The sequence below is a fragment of the Spermophilus citellus genome (genome assembly GCF_964194105.1).
Source record: "Spermophilus citellus genome assembly, chromosome: 15".
Lineage (NCBI taxonomy): Eukaryota > Metazoa > Chordata > Mammalia > Rodentia > Sciuridae > Spermophilus > Spermophilus citellus.
In genome coordinates, this window is record NC_138195.1 from 59,936,411 (window position 1) to 59,960,700 (window position 24,290).

The following is a 24,290-nucleotide window of genomic DNA, read 5'->3' on the forward strand; positions in this document are numbered from 1 at the left end:
GGTATTAAGTTATGAAACTACCTGAACTCAGGGTTCAGGGGATTAATTGATTACAGCGAAAGCTGTGCCCTCTGAACCTGGCTGCAGCCAAATAAAACTGTTTTCTGCTATCTTCGGTGCCTTGCCTTGTCTGTCCCCTACTACAGTATGTACTCTAGAAATGGAGAAAAGATTTAATGTAAAAACAAAAACAATATAGTGACATTGGAAGGGTGAAGAGACTTAATATAAACAAAACAACCTATATATTAATTGAGTAACATTCCCATGGTAAGACGTACTATAATAATATACACTCATTATGATGTCCAAAAAAAGAAATATACATTGCATATGTATATACACACACATAGGAAATACATAATTAACTATAATATAACTATAATTAAATATAGTAGCCTTGTTTTGTATATATAAACAAAATATATGATTATATAAAGCTTATATTTTAGTATATATATTGGTTATATATTATATTTATATTTATTATTATGTTTATTGGTTATATATTGGTATATATTATATTTATATTTTATTGTATTTATATTGAATTTAATGCTCTTATTTAATTTACATAAAATTTGTAAATTTTATTAAAATGTTAATTTTATATAAATAAATATATTATTTTATATATTATATAAAATTAAAAGAATACATAAGTATGTTCTATATAAAATAAATAAAAAGAAAATATTGTGTTCTTTCATATGTATATACATGTTCATATGTATTGAAATATATACAGTGGAAACACACAGAATGGAAGAGATTTATATGAACAATAGCTTCTGGCTTTACAGTGGCTTGGGTAAAACACATTTGAGAAAATGGCTTGTGTGAAAGATCAGTAGCATCAGAAAAATGACTTGCCCCCAGAAAATAGTTGTCATTTTTTTTACTATATCAATAGAAGTAGAACAGACCCAAAAAGGGAAATGAGAAGTGTTCTAAGAAGAACTGATAATGTTTTCCTATTTGGTATGATGTGTGCATTTGAGGCTTCAGTGCTTTAAGAGTAAACTGAGACCTGGCTCTTCTCCACACTACCCCCTTCTGTCTTTTTCTATGGCATGTTTTCTTCTCCTTTCCTCTTAGTTTATTGAAAGTTTAATATGATACATATTAATGGAATGATACATCTGGTCAACTTCTTTGACCCAGGAATTCTGGATTTTTTTTTTTTGGAATGCATTCTACAAAAACCCACAAAATTATATAAAGATATGAGTACAATGATATTAATCACAGATTGTAACAGTGATCATCTGAGAGTAACTTAAAGGCCTAGCCAAAGAGGATTCATTAAATATCAAAGTGAGTCTATTAAATATTAGTCTTATATGTATCATAGAAATACATATGTGTATGTGTGTATTTATCTTTGAATTGAAAACCCAAAATGCAAAACAGCATGAATAAAGTGTATATGTCTCAAGGTCAACTTTGGACATTTATTTAGTCTACATTGATATATTTCTTATATACATACATTTCTTATTTTTTATAATTAGAGAACATATGAAGACAGGCAAAAAATTTAAAGAGATGGATAGGTAGCAAAGAAAAACACAAATTATTATGAAGACTCTTCCATAATAGTTAGGGAAAAAGTAAAGGTGCTTTCAAGCAACCAGGAAATGAAACATAAGAAATGACTTGAGAAATTCGTAAGAAGAGGAAGGGTGTCCTGGGGCTTTCTTGCTCTGCCTCCCACTACCTCTCCCAGTGTTAACAGTGTTGAATTTGAATCTCGTAGTCCTCCTTATCCAAGGCTTCACTTTTCATGGATTCAGCCACCCAAAGACAATTATGGTCCAAAAATATTAAATGAAAAATTCCAGAAATCAACAACTGACAAGTTTTAAATTACACACCACTCTGAGTAGTGTAATAAACTCTTCCCACCATTCTGCTGTGTCCCAACCAGGACATGAATCATTCCTTTGTATGGTATATCCATGCAGTATACTCTTCCCACCCATTAGTCCTACTCTGTAGCTGTCTCAGTTATCAGATGGATTGACTGCCAAGGTTATCACAGTCCTTGTATTCAAATAACCCTAATGGCCCCAAAGTGGAAGAATACTCATGATGACAATTTGGATATACTGAAGACAATATTGTGCATAGGGAATGTATGCATAGGGAAAAAATAGTACTGTACTATCTGAGGTTTCAGGCATCCACTGGAGATCTCAGAACATATCCCCCAAGGGTAAGGGAGATCATCACACTGCTTGCAGAAGTTTCCACTCCAAGTAGGGTCTCTCCTTGTCAGAGAGAACCTCTGTTTCTAATTTTGAGACTAGCCAGCTCAGGAACCTTCCAATTCTCATTTGGTACCAACTGAATCTGCTCATTCTCAGCCTGCCAAGGCATCTCATGTTGGTTCTGCTAGTTTCTGCTACTTTGGGCCATGACTATATTTATATGTAAGTTATGGGATTTCTTCATCATGAGTTTCAGTACTGATGTAATTTGTGAGGTCTTTTTATACTGACCCCCTTTTCTCTGTAGAGTTCCAGGAGAAGAAGTAGATATTTCCAAACTGAGTTGTCCCAATGTTCCTTTTAATAGTACCATTTCTAAAGTGGGGTTGAATGGTCTATTTAGGAAAGCATAGGTGAATAATGACTCTTTTTTTTCTCTTTGCATCTCAGCTATGGTAATCCTAATTTACCCTTAAAAAATAAAAGACACTCATTCCAGTCAGAATGGCAGCTATTATGAAGACAAACAACAATAAGTGTTAGCGAGGATGTGGGGAGAAAGGTGCACTCATACATTGCTGGTGGGACTGCAAATTGGTGCAGCCAATTTGGAAAGCAGTATGGAGATTCCTTGGAAAATTTGGAATGGAACCACCATTTGACCCAGCTATCTGTCTCCTCGGTCTATACCCAAAGGACTTAAAAACAGAATACTACAGGGTCACAGCCACATCAATGTTTATAGCAGCACAATTCACAATAGCTAAACTGTAGAACTAACCTAGATGCCCTTCAATAGATGAATGGATAAAAAAATGTGGCATATATATACAATGGAATATTACTCAGCAATAAAAGAGAATAAAATCATGGCATTTGCAGGTAAATGCATGCAGTTGGAGAAGGTAATGCTAAGTGAAGTTAGCCAATCCCAAAACACAAATGGCGAATGTCTTCTCTGATATAAGGTGACTGACTCATAGTGGGATAGGGAGAGGGAACATGGGAAGAATAGAGGAACTCTAGACGGGGCAGAGAAGTGGGAGGGGAAGGGAGGGGCCAGGGGATTAGCAATGATGATGGAATGTCATGGACATCATTATCCAAAGTACATATATGAAGACATGAATTGGTGTGAACATACTTTATATACAAACAGAGATATGCAAAATTGAGCTCTATATGTGTAATAAGAATTATAATGCATTCCGCTGCTCATATATTTAAAAAATAAAAGCAATTAAAAATAAAATAAAATAAAAACCCTCTTGCCTCAGGTTTTATAGGTGAAATGTCTTGGATAAGGAAATGCAAAAGGAAAAGCACATTAGTATATTTCAAATTGTGATCTTGCTACAGAGGGAATCATAAATAACCTTGATTTAAAAACCCAAGTGGCTATTTCTGATGGAAGGTAAATATTTGCTAAGTACTCATTATAACTCTTGGCCAAGATCTCCTCCTTGACTTGAAACTTTAGTCAGTTTCCTTTCTAGCCAGAGGCATCTTCTTAACTTGGCCTTGACTTTGGCCTGTAGAGTCCAGTTTTAGGAAAGAATCTTGATAAGTCAGTTTATTAAGAATGCCCCTACTTTTAATATCCAGTTAAGCTCCTCTTTCCTAATCCTTGATATCCAACCAAGTTCCTCTTAGTAATTTTCCTTTTACTCTCTTACACTATCCATTGGCTATAAATCCACATTTGTGTTCAGAGTTGAATTCCATCTCTCTCTTCTACTGCAATAGTGTCTCTCCCTTATTGCAATAGTCTTTAATAGTCTGCTTTATTGTTTTAAACAAATACCTGCTGCAAAATTTCTCTTTAACACTATCAGGTTTGTATTAATTCCTGAAGTTTACATATATGCAAATTAAGGTTCAGCTCAAGTTTTTATTAAAGGTCAAACAACTGGTAAGTGAAGGAACAGATTTGAATTCAGGCATCAAGATTCCAGAAACAGGGCTGGGGTTGTGGCTCAGTGGTGGAATGCTAGCATGCATGAAGCCCTGGGTTCCATCCTCAGCACCACATAGAAGTAAAATATTGTAAGTGTTGGTGAGGATGTCGGGGGAAACGTACATTCATACACGGCTGGTGGGACTGCAAACTGGTGCAGCCAATATGGAAAGCAGTATGGAGATTCCTTGGAAAACTTGGAATGGACCCACCATTTGACCTAGCTATCCCTCTCCTCGATCTATACCCAAACGACTTAAAAACAGCATACTACAGGGACACAGCCACATCAATGTTTATAGCAGCACAATTCACAATAGCTAAACTGTGGAACCAACCTAGATGCCCTTCAATAGATGAATGGATAAAAGAAATGTGGCATATGTACACAATGGAATACTACTCAACAATAAAAGAGAACAAAATCATGGCATTTGCAGGTAAATGGATGCAATTAGAGAAGATAATGTTAAGTGAAGTTAGCCAATCTTAAATAACCAAATGCCAAATGTTTTCTTTGATATAAGAAGGCTGATTAATAGTGGGATAGGAAGAGGGAGCATGGGGTTAGAAATAATGGTGGAATGTGATGATCATTATTGTCTAAAAGTACATGTATGAAGACACAAATTTATATGAATATACTTTGTATACAACCAGAGATATGAAAAATTGTGCTCTATATGTGTAGTAAGAATGTAATGCATTTCACTGTCATATATAAATAAAAAATAAAAATAAATAAATTCAAGGTAAAAAAAAATATTGTGTCCACATAATACTAAAAAAAAAAATAAATATTTTAAAAAAAGATTCCAGAAACCAAGCCCAAGCATGTCACCACTACACTTTACCTGATAGCTTAATTAAGACAACTTGATAGCTGATGAAGACATCTCAGTTTGGAACTACTTTAGGACATAAAAGTCTACTTGAGAGGAGGCATTAAAGGTAGGTAGGATCAATGGTAATATTTGGCAATAAGACACACCCATGGGCTATGAGGTCTGATCCATCATAGGGCCAGATATTGAGAACTTGTACATATGGTGGGAACTAGATTCCAGGATATAGATAGATCCATGAGATTTTAGAGTCACAGATTTTTATACTGAGAAAGGCCTTTGAAGGATCATCCAGGCTAATTAGTTTATTTCTCTGAGAATAAAAATGAGGCCTGCTTTATGATTTGTCTGTCAAGGCAGTTGGTGACAGAGCCAGGAACTAGAGTCAATGCTAAAACTCGATTCCAAACATCCAACAGTGAGAGCAGATACTCCCTTTGCAGCCATCGTGTGCTGGGGTCCATTTTAAGGCTCCACAATAACTTATTCATGTGAACTCCTATTCTCTTTATAGATGAAGAATGGATACAAGTTTACACAAGTAGTGAATGGCAGAGCAGAAATTGGTACCCATGCGATTTAGATCCAGTGTCTTTGATCTCAAGCACAATGAACAAATGAGAATGTAAGAGTCAGACAGACCTGAACTTCCCTCCTTGGGCAGGCAGCATAAGCTCTCTGAATTATTGATTGATTGATTGATTGATTGATTGTCTGGAGATTAAACCCACGGGCACTTAACCATAGCACATCTTCTCTTATTAATCTGGTAAATGAATAAGTTGAATGAAGTCCTGAATGAAAATTTTGATCACCATTAGCTAGTGGTGACATTTCTCCAGAAACCATCCTAGTCCAATGGTTATTTTTAGATTTACACTTCCCCCATGGCTACATTCCTGATCCTCCCTCTAGTAAATTTCCCTTTGCCTTGCACACATTTCCTCCAAACACTCCATCCCAGTTTAGTCCCCAACCAGAAAAATAAAAGCTTTCCCTGTGAAAGTCTCCTTTTCCTACAGCAGGAAACCAGTGTAGATGAAAGTTAGTAGTACTTGCCAGGAACAAGCTCCATTTCATATTTGCAAATACACATAAAGGTACCCTTCATTAACAGCACGGGGCTTCCTTTCCTCTGGGCTCCGCAGTCCCCTTAGGCAGAATTCTGAACAGCAAATCAGCCTTCGCCACAACACTGCAGGACCGCAGGACAGCGACCATGAGGTAAAGGATTTTTTTTTTCTTCTTGTATTGATTCCTTCAAATTACGTCTAATGCCATTGAAAATCTCAAAGCAGATTTTCTCAAGTGCTAGATTTTGACATCTGGTTAAATATGCTGCATGCCACAATCCAAAGAATGATCTTCCTCCCCCCCCCCCCCCCCAAATCTGGTATTTTAAGTTCTGTGGCACATCTGGGCTCCTAGAGGCTTCCCCTAAAGGAAGCTTTTAGAAATCCTAAACTGGAAGTGGCCAGGACCGGGAGCTGGCAGGAACGTCGCGGTTGTTGTAGGCGGAGGGGGAGGGGCGGGCTATCCGAATCCCTCATCGCGGCCACATCTTCATCAGTTAGGAATACAAAAGCGGCAGAAATGTTCTTACAGGCTCTTGTTTTTTAGGTTCTTCATCTAAAAGGCAGCCAGAAGCATAGGTTAGTGTTCATTATAATTTTTCAGGGTGGCGTACTTCTTTATCAGAGCTCAGCGCTGGCAGCGCTGGTAGGGGATGAGCTGATTTCGTTGAGCAATTCTTTTTCAAGGAACCGTAGTCTGTCGCTAAGCAAGGATCCTCTCTCTCTGAAGTCCCCCAGAGCCTCCGGAGAAGCTGGGCGTGACTAATCCCAACACCCATGCACTCCCTTTCTGTTTTGTTTTATATCTTCAGTGGTCTTTAAAAAGTAAAAGGACAAACTAGAATCCTGAAAGATTTTTCTCAGGTTAAAAATACAAAAAGCACACTAAAGAAATGTTGAGAAATTATCATCAAGTATAAGGGGAAAATTCGTATCGCGCCTAATATCACCAACCAGAAAAAAAAAAAACAAAAAAAACTACATATATGCATGTATGTGTGTGTGTGTGTGTGTGTGTATTATTAAGTGAAAAGATAAGATTAAACTAAGTGTGATATATATCGTCAACTTTGAAAATTTTTCAAAAAAAAAGTTGTGCGAGTATATGTATGTATCTTTCTTTTTTTCTTCTTTCCTTCATTTTTTCCTTCCCCTCTCCTTTCTCCTTTTTTTCCCTCACCTTATACCAGATTCATTATTTTTCAGTTTCATCAAATGTATACATTCACACTATTTAAATAGTCAACATGATCTATAAAATGTATGGAAAATAGCAGTCTCCCCCCCACCTCCATTCCACCCTATTTCCCATTCTCTACAGGTTACTATTTACTGTGTAAGTCTTTTAGTGACTGTTTTGTAAAATACTTAAATAATATGATTATTGGTTTTTCTTGATTTTTAAGATTTTAGGCACTATAAATTGGTTTTCTAACGTAGAACTTTCTTTAAACACACACACACACACACACACTTCTGCAGCACTCTGTGCTACCAATACCTGAGCCTTTGAAGAATTCTGCATTATACATTAGGTTGCTTTTTTAAATTTCTCCCATGGCTGGTAGATTTACTTTTCTTGGGTTTGGTGAGCAATTACTGTTTGTCTTCAAGTTTTTATTGTATTTTGTACTCCTCTTTTTTCCTTGTGGATTGAAGTCTAAAGTGAATTTTAAGGAAGGAACTAGAGTAGTATCATGTTCAATTGCTTGTCCTACAATACTTTAAAATTTTTGTTTTGGGGGGCGGTACCAGAGATTAAACTCAGGGGTGCTCAACCACTGAGTCACATCTCCAGCCCTATTTTGTATTTTATTTAGAGACAGGGCCCCATTGAGTTGCTTAGCGCCTCACTTTTGCTGAGACTGGCTTTGAAATCACCATCCTCCTGTCTCAGCCTCCCCAACACTGGGATTATAGGTGTGTGCTACTGCACCCAGCTTTTAAAAATATTTTTGTATAGAACATCATCTAGGTTTTTTTAAAAATTTAAGCAATTGTAACTATCTTTGCAGTGAGCCTCCTTAGTTCATTAACCTTTCAGTCAACTGGTGTTTAAGCGGAGAACTGAAAGCAATAGAAGATATGTCTTAAGAGACATATCAAGGAATTGGTGGACATTAGAATGGAGACATTGCAAGGAATTGGCTTATAGGACTGTAGGGTTTGACAGCCTTTTGAAATCCATGGGACAAACCATCCAGAAAGGCAGACTGGAATCCTGGGGCACAGGCTGTAGTTATGTCCCAGGCAGTATTTCTTCACTACAGAAGGTCAGCTTTGCACCTAAAGCCTTTCTATTGATTAATTCAGGTCTGTCCAGATTATCTAGCACTCTCTCTCTTACTTAAATTAACTACCTATAAACTTTAATCCTATCTACCACATACCTGCATAGCAGCACCTAGATTAGTGTTTGAATGAATAATTGGGGACAACAGCCTAGCCAAGTTGACATATCAAAAGACCATCGAAACCTTTGATTGAATAATTAATGTTTTGTACATTCCTAAAATTCAAGTTTTTATGTCTAAAATACCTATTAAATTTTGTAACAATACCCTACAAGTTCTAGTCAAAATATTCTTCAAGTACTCTTGTATGAGAATGCCCAATTCACCATATTCTTGTCAGATTTGATTTTTTAAAAATTATAAATGAATAATACTGTTCATTTAATTTGCATTTCTTTGATTATCAATGACCTTTTTCATATATGTTGGTAAATTTTAAATGACCTGTTCACATTAGAATTTTCTTTACCATTTGTTAGAACCCTTTAGCTATTAAAAATGATGCTTGTATTATTTATTTTCTGTGTATAGTTTTCTCCTTGATTTTTGTGAGTAGAATTTTTGGTGTGTTTCTCATCTACTCCAGATTTCTCTCCTTCTGTGTCTGTTGTTTTTGTGGCTACAGGGAATTTGGCCACTAACCAGGGGGAAAGGGTAGTGGGCTATGGCATCAGGTGGTACCCATCCAGGTAAGGAGTAGGAAGCATTTGAATTATTTTAGATCTTAAATTTGTCCTATGAGCCAGCTCAGCAAAGCAAATCAATGGGGACAGTGACATAAATAGCTCTATCCTCATAGGCCCAACCTCAGATGGATAAAATACTCACTATGGAACAACCTGAATAAACTAATTTTCTATGCACACTCCATTCCTATAAAAGGACTCAGAGCATTCTCTCTATTCATACGCAGGTCATTGACTGATCTACAAGTATTTGGGCAGATTGGCAGAAGGGACTTGAACCCAGTAAATCTAGAAACAAATCTAACTGTGGTGGAAGGAAATGCTCTCCTGCACTTTTAGGTTGGCCTGGCCAGGACACTGAGCTAATGATTAGCTAGTTAGCTAGTGTTGCTCAGGGTGAGTGCTGGCTCCCCATGTTAGTGAGACAAAAATGTCTCCTTCCCCCATGTCTGGTCCATTAGTTAATTTTCTCTCACCACCTTGTTTGAGGCAGAATGAAAAAGAGGGCATGGGACTCAGAGTTGAGCTACTAGTATTTGAGAATAATGAAAAAAGTCTCAAATTTCTCATCTTGTATCTGAGATGTGATCAAGCACCCATGCCCCAAAAGCACTGCCTCCTGCTACTGCTGCCTGTCATCCTCAATTCCTTCTTTTTCTTCCCCTGTAGTGAAATTGCCAAACATTCCTTGGAAAATATCTTACCACAACTGAAATGTCACTTTACCTGGAATTTATATGATGAAGAAAGTTCCTTACAGGATTTAGAAGACAGAGTTCGTGATCAGGTAGAATTTCTAAACACAGAATTCAAAACGATCATGTACAATCTGTTTGCCTATGTTAAACACCTCAGAGGCCAGCATGAGGTGGCCCTGGTATACCTTCGCAGGGCAGAGGAGTTTAATCTGCAGCAGCAGGGCCACCAAGGCAAAATCAGAAGCATGGTCACCTGGGGGAACTATGCGTGGATCTACTATCACATGGGCAGATTCTCAGAAGCTCAGGTTTACATCAACAAGGTGGAAAAACTCTGTAAGACATTTGCAAGCTCCTATAGAATCGAATGCCCTGAGATTGACTGTGAAGAAGGATGGGCACTTTTAAAATGGGGAGAAAAATACTATGAACGGGCTAAGGAGTGTTTTGAGAAGGCTCTGGTAGAGAAACCCACCAATCCTGAGTTCTCCCTAGGACTGGCAATCACACTGTACCGTCTGGGTGACGAAGCACCAACCGAAAACACCATCCGCCTCCTGAGACAGGCCATCCAGCTGAATCCTAACAACCAATATGTTAATGTTCTCCTGGCTCTGACTCTTCAAAAGGTCAAGAACAAAGCCGAAGTTGAAGGAGACCAGTTGGTTGAAGAGGCCTTGAAGAAAACACCTTGTCCAACAGATGTACTCTGTAGTGCTGCTAAATATTACCGGAATAAAGGCTCCCTGGACACAGCTATAGAATTGCTCAAAAAGGCATTAGAATCAGTACCCAACAATGTCTACCAACATCTCCAGATTGGATGCTGCTACAGAGCAAAAATCAGACAAATACAGAGGTCAAGAAAGTGCACCACTAATGAGGATGAAGAAAAACTACGGGAAATAATGAAAAATGCTGTGGATCATTTTAAGAAAGTTGTTGAGTTGAACATCAACCTCCCCCGGGCCTGCTCGGACCTTGCCTGCCTGTATGCTATCACAGGCCAGTACGATGAAGCCGAGTATTACTTCCAGAAAGAATTCAGTAAGGATCTCCCTCCTGCCGAGAAACAAGTGCTCCACCTTAGGTATGGCAACTTCCAGCAGTACCAGAGGCTGAGTGACGACGCGGCCATCCACCATTACCTGGCAGGCTTGAACATACACGGCTCATTGACTGAGAAGGGAAAACTGATCATAAACCTAAGGAGAATCGCCAATAAAAGACTCTCTGAAAATGCCTCAGATGCTGTGGGGTGGCAACTGTCCAGATTCATCCAGGAACTGAATAGAAAGGGGCAATCAACAGCTGGAGGCCCTGGGAGAGGACTGGGATGCCCGTTGGGCAATCCGGCCTCAGATGCTGGCAGATTTGACCCTTCTGTGTCCCTGGATGGGATGGGTAGGAATGAAACCTCAGAGGGTACAGGTGGGGCCCACCACCTAGCAGAGCAGAAGGCCGTCCAGAGACCTTCCTACCAGGTCTCTGCACTTCAGAGGGAGGTAAAGGAGAAGAAGAAAGAGGCGTAGGAGGTCCTGTGTGTTAGTCTTGAAAGGGGGGTGGGGTGGAGGGGAGGCAGGCCCCAGCTGGAGAGAGCTGAGCAGATGACTAGGCTTTTCACTTGTTTCTCTCTCTTTCAGGTTCTGAGAATTCTCATGCAAATGCAGATATTTAGAATCAACTTTTCTTCTGTCATATGGATGATATATTGCTTTGAGATTATGTGACCCTGGTTTATTCTCATTGTGTACCAGATTCCCCAAGAGATTCTCTGGCCCAATGCTCAGCACATTGGCTGGCACACAGTAGTCACTCAGTATTTGCTGAGAAAAAAGAAACTAGAACTCCCCTGGTGACTGGTCCCACCTCCTGGCTTCTTAAACTTCAAAAAAGATTCCTTATAAATCAAAGTTTTCAGTGTTCAAAAAATAGAAATCATAAAATTGCCTTAAGAATTCTTGAGATAATTAAAAAAAAATCTTAGGGTCTGGAAGTTGTATATATGAAACAAAACCCCAAACTATTAATAAACTCAACTATATTACAATATATCTTGCATGAAGAGAATACCTTAAAAACGTCCAAAGGTAAATGACAAACTAAATGATAATATTTCTATACATTACTAGGTTAAAAAAATTAATTTCCTTAATATTGAAATAGTTCTTGTAAATCAAGACCCTAAAGACATCAGCCCAAGGGGAAAAATGGGCAAAGGTCAGGAATGGGCAGAAAATGAAAATAGCTTTTAAACAGATGAAAGGATTATCAGTGTCATTCATAAAAAGCAACTCAAACCAACACTGCAAGTGAGGCTATTTCAGATCAGCAAGAAAAATATCTTTCCTAAGAGTATACTACCAAGAACGTAGATAAATAGGCTGTATCATGTTTTGCTGTTAAAATAATAAAGGATATAGTAGGAGGGAAATGGTTGATTGTCATTAAGAGCATCTGAATCTTTATATGTGTAATAAGAATTGTAATAATTCCGCTGTCCTATATTAAAAAAAATTAAATAAATAAAAAAATAAAAAAGAGTATCTGAATCTTTGCACCAGCAATTCCATTCATATGAATATTTGCATGTGCATGCAAAGACATGTACGTGGGTGTTCATGAAGCTTTGTTTATAAAAACAAAGAACTAAAAAGGACTGAAAATGACTCATTGGAGGACTTTTTAATTTGATTTTAACATTCCATGCATGGGATATCATGTGGCTATTGCAAATAATAACAATAAAGGAGTTCAAAATGTAAAAATATAGAACTCTTATCTCCAAGATATATTTAAATATAAATAGATAAAAGTACAGAAGTGTATATAGCATGTTAACATTGTTGGAAGGAAGGGAGAGAGGGAGGAAAGGAGGAATGAAAGAAGGAAAAAGAGGAAAAAAGACATGTCATAACAGGCTCTATCGTGTGTTGCTGTTAAAATAATAAAGGATATAGTAGGAGGGGAATGGTTGATTGTCATTAAGAGCACCTGAATAGGCACAAAATATTTGGGAAAGGATTTTTCTCTCCAAGGTAGTCTCTAGAGAGGGAGATAGTTGTCTGGGAAGATTTACCTTCAACAGTATGTCTGTTTGAATTTTGTTCCCAGACCATCTATTATGTAGTCAAACAAAGTAAACCCAATTCAAGACAAAGAAGGTCAGACCAGAATGCTGTGATCCCTTCCTTAGTAGCCACTGCACAAAACAGTTCCATTCCTGATGTGTGCAAGCCCACACTGATGTTTGCAAATCTCTACTACCAACCACCTGCCCCCCCCCCCCCGACACACAAAATGCCCTCCAACTCTTTTTTTCACTTATCCATAATTGTGTTCATCAAAACTGATTTTTGGACAATCAGTCCCCTTTGAGGAGACTGTTCTGACCACTCCTCTATGATTTTTGCTGGTTTTTTGGTTTTTATATTCTTTTGTCATCAGTGTTAGGAAATTAATTTTTTAGGCAACAAGCTTCTAGTGGGCTCCCAATGGGTGTCAAGTAATGCAATGAATGAATTCCAAGTTGAAAGGCATATGCCTGACTCCAAGAGTTCACACAGCAGTTCAAGTGTTCCAAGAGTTCACACACGGTGTTCTCAAGACACAGCTCCCGCTGAGAACACATGTGCCCTTCAGGTTTCTTGATTTCCAATAAAGCAAGAATAGTTTCATACATTCCCTGTGCTATTCATTTCCCATGGGCTTTCTCTCTCTGTCATTTTAGATGCATTCAAATTTAATGTTGCAATCAGATTACAAACTCTAGAAAGGGAGGGAACAAGGCTTTTATTTCATAATAAAATTATGGAATTTTAACCCACAGTGTTTGGCCTAGAATATGTGGTGGGGATCACTGCCTAAAGTCCTTTGTTAAGCACACAATAAATGTAGAGGAAAAGGCAGAGTTTGGTGGGAAAACCCAAGAGTACCTTAGAAGCTTGGCTTCCAGAGCGCTGCTAATGCAGCTCACAAGAGAAGTGGAAATGTCCCTACTGTTCATTTCAAGAAAAGAAGAAATCCATACACCTGCAGTGAACACTTGAACATTCTGTACATTTCTTCTGACCACTTATGCTGTCTCTTGTACTTTTATGTGGACTTTTTCATATCCCTCTTCCTTTCTGATATTTTCATGATAATCTATTTTTACAACTTTTGATTCTCAGAATCAAATACGAAACAAATGCAGGAGACATACTTTGAGGGTATTAATTAATGTTCTCCTTAAAGAACATTATTAACAAAGGTCCTATTTGATTACAGGAGGTCTAGGACCAACAAAGTAAAAACATAACCCTTATCCCATAGTGCAAAGATGAGAATAAATATCAAAAAGAACTTCCCAGAGGATGAAGCAAGGTGTTTGGAGAACAATGGCAGGGTAGTTCCTATCAGATGACAGAACCAGGATCAAATCAAGAAATTTTCACCATTGCCAGGGTAGTGGATCTTCAAAAGACCCATCCAGCAGAGTTTCATCACTGCCATAGATCTCTAGATTTTTTCCACATTCTCTTCAATTGGGTGTGTTTCTTATTATCCCGCACTAGTACTGCACATAATACATATGAAATAGCTAGTTTTATCTAGACTTTTAGTCTTTGGTTTTGATTCTTGAATCTCCAGACCACAAAGAATCTTACCCAGACCATTGGAGAGGACAGTGCCTCACTCACAGATCCCTGACCACAAGCTGAGGGCAGTGATTGCCTTGATTCTGGATGGGCTCCTTTGGCCAAGGTCTGAGCATGTTCTATGTTTGGCAGGGAGGGTACATGTGGATCTTTAAAGCAAGAGTAGGGTGCTGGGGTAGAAGCAGCACATGATCCACCCAAGCCAGTACTCATCTTCTGTGGCACAAAGTTGTCACTGAGATAGAGGAATCTTATTCAGGAACTACATTTCTCAGCCTCCCTTTCTGTGTAGGAGAATATACTAACTCTTCTTAATGGAATATGAAAAGAAGTGTTGGAAGAAATCTGTCTCCTTGGATCATTGCACAGAGACTACCAGCTGTCCAGGAAAACCAACCTGGGATGGTTATATGAACAAGAGCATCTTTGTTATAGCAGCTAGCCTTATACCAATTTAGTAACCCTAAGAGAGCAACATTTTTTTCTCTTTTGAGCACTTTTTCAAACCTTGATCTTCCCCAATTCTAAAATATTTTCAGTTTGAGTTAAACATTCCAACGCTTTTGGCAACAGAAGTATCCCTTTATACAGAGATGCTAACTCTTCTTCTAAAATAGTATCCTGGCCAAGAAAAAGGATAAAAAGAAAAAGAATGTGATCTAGCAACTCAGTGGCATCCACCAATACTGACAGTTCTATATAGTCAATGCTCCACAGTAGAGCATAGACCACTTTTAAATAGGTGGCCTCTGGCCCTAGAAGTAAATGCCATTCCCAAATAGTAGTGGTGGCAGTAGTATATAGAGATGACTCTCCATTATTGGACATTTACTATGTGCCAGGCACTATTCTCTGCCCTTTATATACAGTGATTCACTTAATCTTCATTAAGCCTTGTATGGTAAGAACTGATACAGTTCCTATTTTAACAATGACAAAATTGAGGCTTAGAGAGGTTTCCAGCTGTATAACTCAGTGGCTGTTAGACCTTGGGCCCCTTCCGTCCCTCATATATAATAATCCTTACCCTCTCTACTCACTTTTTTTCCCCATAGCACTTATCACATGCTATCTAGTTTATTTATTATTGTGTTACTTTGTTTGGGCTGCGATAACAAAAAAAAAAAATCACAAACTAGGTGACTTAAACAACAGAAAACTATTTTTCCTCACAATTCTAAAGGCTGAAAATCCAAGACTAAGATGCCATAAAGATTAGTTTCTGGTGGGGCCTCTCTTCCTGGCTTGCAAATGGCCAGTTTGTCACTGTACCCTCACATGGCCTTTTGTGTGTGTGAGTGTGTGTGTGTGCGGGCACACAGGCATGGGAATCTCTGGTATCTCCTCCTATAAGAACATGAGTGCTATCAAATTAGCACTCATTACTTCATTACCCTTAATTACTTCCCTAAGGCTGTATGTCTTTATAGTTACCTTGGTGGTTAGGGTTTCAGTGTATGAATTTTGAGAAGAGAAGGGTGACACAATTCAGTCCACAACAATTGTGTTTATTGTCTTCTCTTTATGGTAGATTAAACTCAGGGAGACAGATCTTTGTGTACGGATGTGCCCAGGAGCCGAGAGAGGTGCCTAGCACATTGCATATCATAAGCATTGGTTGAAAATATGAATGAAGAATGAGGGGGCTGGGGTAGTGGCTCAGTGGTAGAGCGCTCTCCTGGCATGCGTGAGGCCCTGGGTTCGATCCTCAACACCACATAAAAACAATTAGACAAAATAAAGGTATTTAAAAAAAGAATGAGTGAATGAAATATCCCTAGTAGTCTAACAGGGATAAGGGTCCAAGTTACCTCTACATAAGCTTATTTTCTTTGGGTTATTTGCTTAGGGCTATAAAGAAGTAAATTCATTTACTTCTATCACATTCCCAATCAAAAACTGTCCAAATATACTCTCAAAAAATTAACATTGAAAATGTCTTAGTCTATTTTGTGCTATATTTAGCCCCATTACCTTTGGGCCTGTGTCAGGGAAGTACAAAATGATGGAGAAGGTGTGGCAGAGGAAGATGCTCACCTCATAGTGGCCTGGAAGAAAAGAAAAATACCGAAAGGGGGCAGAACCCCAATATCTCTTTCAAAAGCATGCTCCCAATGACCTAACTTCCTTCCACTAGATTCTCTCCCTCTTAAAAGTTGCACCATCTTCCAAAAGTGCCACTGCTAGAGACCAAGCCTTTAAAACATGGGTATTTGAGGGGGAGACTTATCTAGACTATAGCAACTTTTACAAAAAGAATATGAATGAGCTGTTTTATTAACTATATCTTCTTAAAGTTTTTTTTGGAAGATTCTTTTAAATATGTGTATTCATGAATGAGTAGAGGAGTGAACGCTGAATCAGGTGGGAGCACGTTGTTCACACATTACAGGTCATATAGGTGTGAACACTATTGGACTAGCCTGCGGCTCACTTAGGTAGACAAAAATCCTCACATAGATACATAACAAAAAGAGCATCAATTTAAAAACAATCTCAATAGAAAAGCATAGTATTTCATTTCATAGAAGTAAAAGTATTTTCATTAAACTTTCAATATATGGTATGGTTCTCAGACTTTAGAATTTGCTGGGATTATCTGGAAGGCTTATTAATACATGGATTTCTGGTTCCATCAGTCTAGGAAGGAGTGTGAGAATTTGCCTTTCTAACAAGTTTCCAGATGGTGCTGATGCTGATTGCTGATCATAGTGTGAGAAGTATTGCATTTTACTTCCCTATAGCCAATGCAGATACTCATGGTGACTTTCCCCTTTCTGGGAATAGCAAGCAAACCAAGCTAAAATAGGTACAGTCCTAGGCCTATACACTAGGGAAAAGATGCACAAATACTTGTGGTAACCAGAGTAATCAGAACTTTCACTAAATACATTTTTTCCTCAAGTAGAAGACAGCTAGCCATCCTTTCCACTTTCTACTTTGCAATGAGACTCAGTGTTCTTGCACTAACAAGCTATAAGGTGCATCTCTATTGTAGTTGCCCTGTATAAGGCATGGGCCAGAGAGAGTTCTGAAGGGTGAAAAAAGTTATCTGCAACCATTTCAGAGTGTACTGATCACTAGTGTACTGACCTCTGTGCCTTTATTTATAATTTAAACATTCCTACTCAACAGTTACTCTTGTATGGCTTTTATTTATTTATTTATTTTCAACTGGAGATTGAATCCAGGGTCTTACACAGGCTAACCAAGTGCTCTACCTCTGTGCTACATCCCCAGCCTTTTTAAAATTTTATTTTGAGATAGGGCCTTACTGTGTTGTACAGGTTGACCTTGAAGTTATGATCTTTCTGCCTCAGGCTCCCAAGTTACTGGGATTACAGATGTATGCCACTATGCCAGACTCCATTAAGTTTTCTTGAATGCAAACTCCAACACCAAAACAAAACCCACAAGTGTCCCTGGTTTCCTATTTCAGCTTTCTTCTATACCTACACATTTTTATAAACGAATACTAGAATTTGTAAACTCATAATTTGTCATTTATGAGTGAGGCTTAAAAGTTAAGAGTTTGCAACTGGGATAGGTACAGCTGTGGATCCTAATGAAAGGGTAGAAGATTTTAAGAAGCATAGTTTCTGTTTCTACCCTGACCTAAGCAGAAAATCAAGATAAGTGACTTTCTCTAAGGTTGAGTAAACCATCTTCTGACTCAGTTTTGCTGGGAAGTATGTATCACCTTTTCTCCGTGCAAAAGGCCTCTGGTGTTATTACTTTTGTCCAAGCAGGACAAGAATACTTTATGTAAACTATAATCCTTTTGTGATTTAGAGTTGTTTTAGTCAGCTTTTTCCAGCTGTGACTAAAGGACCCAACCAGAACAATTTTAGGAGAAGAAAAGTTTATATGGGGCTCGTGGTTTCAGAGTTCTCAGATCCATAGGTGGCTTGCTCCATTCCTCAGGGCTCAAGGTGAGGCAACACATCATGGAAGAAGAGTGGTGGCAGAGGGAAGTGGCTCAAATGATCAAAAAGCAGAGAGAGAGAGACTGACTCCATTTGCCAGATACAGATACAGACTCCATTTGTCTCTTTGGTTAGTGATTTTAGTTAATAATTACAATAAAAGCTAGCATTTAGCTATTAGGTGCCAGGCACTATTCTAAATTTCATGTAAACACTCTTTTAATTGTCGTCTCACCGTTATGAGTTGGTAGCAGTATTGTTCCCAAATTGCAATCAAAGAAACTTAGGCAGAGACATTCAATAATTCCCCCAAATTTCATAGCATATAAACGGAGACTGATTTCAAATGCAGGTAGACTGACATCAGAGCCCATGCTTTGAATCATGTATTCACTCATTTAACAACTACTTTTTGAATGTCTGCCATACCATGCACTGTGCATATATTAATGCAGGGACTGGTTTCGCAGTGGCAGTGAAGGAAACAGACTAAAAAGCCCTGCCCTGTGGCTGGCAACTGCTCCTTACAGTGGCCTGTGGGTCCTAAGCATGAGGGTGGATTTACATGGTAATGATGGGGACCGGTATTCTGTAAATGTATTCTTCTCCACAGTGGGCTCCCAGGATGCCTTAGATCTAGAACTGATCATTCTGACTCACTGTAACAAATCTGGTTCCCGAAAAGCTTGTTTATTACTCAAGATCATTTCTCTGCAAAGAGTCCTGATTTCACTTTCCAGTTTCAATTTCTCTTTTGTAAAGTCAACCGCAGAGAAACAGGAAGAGTAACTGCCGACTTGCATATATCTAAGCATCTCTCCAGCATCTATCAGAGGCAGAGGAGGGAAGTTTCTGAAGCGCACAGCAGCCTGAACTTGCAGCCCTTCAGCACAATGGAAAACTGCACAGCAACCATGAGGTAAAGTTTCTTCGCCCCTCTCTATTCACACAGTAACAGTGTGATCACATTTGAATGCAAATCCTAAGCAGCCTTTCTCCCAAGCAAAACCAGTTCTGTTTGCTTGAAGGGTTCCTACACCTACACCTGGATCTCTGTAGCCGTTAATCTGTTTTATCTGTAGCTGTTCATCTGCTTTATCAGCACTTGTTTTATCTGTAGCTGTTCATCTGCTTTATTAGCACTTGCCGGATTAAAGCGGCACAAAGTCCGGTTTCCTAAGATCTGCAGGAGCTGAGAGCTGAGGTCAGACAGAAGCAGGCAGAGATGTTTAATTGGGCTGGAGTCTTCATGTCATGAAGATGGGTCTGGGGGAATTGCTCTTACAAACTATCCCTCTTTTGTTTCTATTGGAAAAGATTAAGTTGAGGGCTTATAATAAAAAGTATTATTTAACAAAAGATTTCTTTTCAGTAGATATTGTTGAAGATGTATTCAGAAGACCAACCTCACTTCCTGCTGAAGTGAAAGTTCTTTTAATGGCCCCATTCATCTCACATTTGTACAGGGCTGGTAACTAAACAGAAATATTTTACTCCTCCTGTGCCCTACACAAATGATGGATTAGAGTATGAATTGAAGATGGGGTGAGTGGAGAAAAGAGTCCTCACCTCTAAAATCCTCTCCTAGCCTAGAAACATGAGATTGTCCTGAAGAGAAAGTGTTAACTCATTGGGAAGGAAGGAAAGCTTTTGTTTCTCTAGTTTGAGAGTAGGGTGGAGGAGAGTTCTGGAATCCAGTGCTTGGTTCCTAGAAGATGCACTGATTTCTTCTCTCAGGCTTCCAATCTCTGTCTTTGAAATGGCACTTCTCTGCTAGTCTAAGTATCTGCTTGATAAGAAAAAACGGGGGGGGGGGGGAGATTAAGATGTTTATAGATTTGTTTCTATGATCACCCAGAATCTGTATGAACTTTATTCTTATTTTTTAGGATTTTATCATGGACTGACCTTAGAATCTTTTAATAACTATCAGTTCCTCTTTTCACTGTACTTGTTCTTTAGTTATGGGCTCTTTCCCCTGGGTTTTACCACTGTGCTCTTAGACAGTAGTTCTCATAAAGTGGCACCTCCTTTCTCCATAGAAAAGTCTTAACTGGGCTTCTCCAGAAATCTTTACCATGGCTGATTTTAGGACTGTCAGCAAGAGAATCTCTAAAAAAGAGTTCAATGCAGATAAACTTCCTATTTTCGTGTTGCCCTATCTTACTTGGTCACTGGCTGGGAAGAAATCAGCACTCCAGGTGCTGGACACCCCCTTACTAGTTTTTCACAAACATATCCAGTATAGTAGTTTGTAGAAATGTGCAAACAAGGCCTCTGTCCTTGAGCTGGGCTTCACAGAGATGTCTACATTTTTAAGATAAGTTACCAACTGGGCTCCATAGTAACAGCTGGCAGGGGGAGGAAAGGAAGGGGAGAAGAAGCTCTCTCCTTCTCAGGTGCTGTCCTTGAAGGGTTAACTTGCCCAGAACAGTGAAAGAAAAAGCTGCTTTTATGTGAACTTCTGCAGAATGTGAACTTCTGAGCCCCTCCCCTTACATGCTGGGTATAAAACTCCCTGAACTCAGGGTTCAGGGGATTGATTGATTACAGCAAAAGCTATGCCCTCTGAACCTGGCTGCAGCCAGATAAAACTGTTTCCTGCTCTCTTCGGTGCCTTGCCTTGTCTGTCCCTACAACATTCAAACTTGTGCATATGTCATAATTAACCTAAAGAAATTGTTAGAGGCAGATTCCTGCACTCAACTCCCCACAGATAATGACTTAGGAAGCTGAACTGAGGTCCTAGAGTGTGTGTTTCAATCAGGCACTCAGTGACCCCCATAGCCACACTCCTTATTCCTATTCTAAGAGGAAACCCCAAGTGAGGAAAAATAAGATTCCAAAAGAAAACTAAAACAGGAGATGCAAATTATTAATAGATCAGCTCTGTGAGACACGTTAAGCTTAGAAACCACCAGTCTAAGAAGTAGAAGGGGGGAGGATTATACTTTATTCCAAAAGATATTGCTAACATATATAATAATAATATTAAGAGATAGAATTTTATAAAAGCAGAGGAAATGAGAAAATATTAAGAATAACTGCAAATAATTTAAATGGTTAAAATAGATTCAACAGCAAAATAATGAGAGCATAAACTATCAAAATAAAATAACAAAACAAAACTAATTTGACAAAAGCTCAAAAAGTTTGGATAGAAACTTTATTAAGGATATACTAAAAGCTGAAATGATTAGAGGAAAGTAATAAGATAAGTTATCAACTGGGCTCCATGGTAACAGCTGGCAGGGGGAGGAAAGGAAGGGGAGAAAAAGCTAGGGGAAAACTAGCCTCAACTCAGACAGACCCATGTCCATCTCTGTAATTCTGCTGTCCATTTTTTCCCTAAGGCAAATTAATAAGAACTAAGGAATTAAGAATATAGAAGATAAAATAGAAGCAAATTTTAGAACAATATCTAAGAAATTTTCTGGGCACAGTGGTGTATGCCTGTAATCCCAGTGGCTCAGGAGGCTCAGATAGAATTGCAATGGTGAGGTACTAAGCAACTCAGTGAGACACTGTCTCTAAGTAAAATACAAAATAAGGCTGGGGATGTGGCCTAGTGGTTCCCTGAGTTCAATCCCTGGTACCAAAAAAAAAAAAAAAAAAAAAAAAAAAAATCCAAGAAATTTAAATCAGCACTGCAAAACAGGGTCCCAGAAAGAATAGAAATCTATGAAACTAAGTTTTCCAAAATACTAGGTAAAGATGAAGAACAAACAAAAAGCAATTAAATAATCTTATTATTTCTTTTCAAACTACCTAAATAAAATTTTAATCCTTTGCTGAAATCAGTTTCCAAAGATTTTGCAGCCCTGTCAGAATTACCTAACATGGCTTTCTTCTGGGAAAACTAGCCTCATCTCAGACAGACCCATGTCCATCTCTGTAATTCTGCTGTCCATTGTCACCAAACTCCTGCTTCCTCACGTAGAAACTAACATATACGCTAAAACATTGGAAGGAAATTTTGTTCTTCTTAAATTTATGTTAAAATAGAGGAAAATATTTTATTTGCTATGATCCCACTTCTTGACAGATGATTCTATACTGTGTCTCAAAGTGTCCATCTTTCTTTTTTCTTTTCCCAACAGTGAGAGCACTATCGAATCTTTGGCAAACAGCCTACAGCAATTAAAATGCCATTTCACCTGGAACTTGATGGAGGGAGAAGAGTCCTTGGATGAGTTCGAGAACAGAGTGTTCAACAAGTGTGAGTTTCAGAACAATGAATTTAAAGCCACAATGTACAACCTATCGGCCTACATAAAGCATCACAGAGGCCAACATACAGCAGCCCTGGAATTCTTGGGGAAAGCTGAAGAGTCAATCCAGGAAAAGTATCAAGACCAAGCAGAGATCAGAAGTCTGGTCACCTGGGGAAACTATGCCTGGGTCTACTATCACATGGGCCAATTCGAACTGGCTGAGAGCTACGTGAACAAGGTGAAACACATCTGTGCAAAGTTTTCCAGCCCCTACAGAATTGAGAGTCCTGAGCTTGAGTGTGAGGAAGGATGGGCTCGGTTAAAGTGCACAAAAAGTCAAAATGAAGGAGCAAAGATGTGTTTCCAGAAGGCTTTGGAAAAGAACCCAAAGAGCCCAGAAGCCACCTTTGGATGGGCCATCGCGAGCTACCGTTTGGATAACAGGCCACCATCTCAGAACTCCATTGAGACCCTGAAGAAAGCCACGGAGCTGAATCCACACAATCAGTATGTTAAAGTCCTCTTGGCTCTAAAACTTCAAGAGGTGAATGAAAAGGATGAAGGAGAGATCTTGGTTGAAGAAGCCTTAAAGGAAGCTCCAGATGCAATGGATGTATTGTGCACTGCAGCGAAGTTTTATAGAAAAAAACCTGACCTAGATAAGTCTATAGAACTGCTAAAAAGGGCCTTAAAACACACGCAAGACAATGCCTATTTGCATTACTACATTGGGTGCTGCTATAGGTCAAAAGTCCTTGAAACAGAGAACAGAAGACAGAATGAAAACGTCTGGGAAAGAGAGGAGTTACAGAAACTAGTAAGACAAGGGGTGGATCACTTAAAGAAAGTTGAGAAAAATGAAAATTTCCAGCATATCTGTAGCTATATTGCTGCCCTCTATGCAATAGCAGGTCAATATGAAGAAGCAGACCACTACTTCCAAAAAGAATTCAGGAAGGAGCTTACTCCTGTGGGTAGACAATTGCTCCACCTGAGATACGGCAATTTCCAATTGTATCAAAGGAAATGCAAGGAAAAGGCCATCCACCATTACTTAGAGGGTCTGAAAATAAATGAGGAATCAAAGGAGAAAGAAAAGATCAAAATTAAACTGCAAAAGATTGTCCAATAACGACTTTTCTAAAAAATGAAGCCGATTCCGAAGCTTTGCAGCTCTTGGCATTGCTTCAGGAGTTGAATGGAGAAATGCAAAGAGCAGATGAAGACTCTGAGAGGGAGATGGACTCAAAGCTTCATCCCTTCAGACAGAGAATGAGATACAGGGACTCGGTGCCCATAGGGCTTCAGCTGGCACAGGGCTGAAAGCCCTCCACCACATTGTTATTCAAAATAGTTAAATGACTGGTGTGGCACAGCATGGACTAAGACACTGGCCATAGTCCTGGATTGGAGTTATGGGGGAACCCTCCTGTGCCATCCACAGCTCAACTCCATATTCATTCTCTCTGTCTCTCTCTCCTTTTCCCTCTCCCCGCCCCCGACTCTGCCTGCCTTCTTTCTCTTGTTCCCTAGGCAATACTCAATGTCAAGTGTCCCATGCAGCATGAATTCCATTTTCCTGTTACCCATGGTGCCGCAGTCTTGGCTGGGCACAGAATCACGAGCCACCACACAGCTTTGTAGATTCAAACAGCAATTCTTTATTCCCGAACTCACACCGGCCTCCACACACGTTCTCTCGCAATCCCCGTTCTCCTGCCACCCAATTCACCTACTCCACGAG

General features: G+C 38.9%; 1 protein-coding gene across 1 annotated transcript; it reads left to right on the plus strand.

The window, feature by feature from the left end:
- Positions 1-5,406: 5,406 nt before the first annotated feature.
- On the plus strand, positions 5,407-24,133 carry LOC308634404 (uncharacterized protein). The gene is given in 5 exon segments (XM_081268235.1): positions 5,407-6,239; positions 9,738-11,294; positions 19,003-19,251; positions 22,433-23,675; positions 23,678-24,133. Coding segments are annotated over 5 exon segments (3,246 nt in total). The 5' UTR covers positions 5,407-6,234; the 3' UTR covers positions 23,870-24,133.
- Positions 24,134-24,290: the final 157 nt, after the last annotated feature.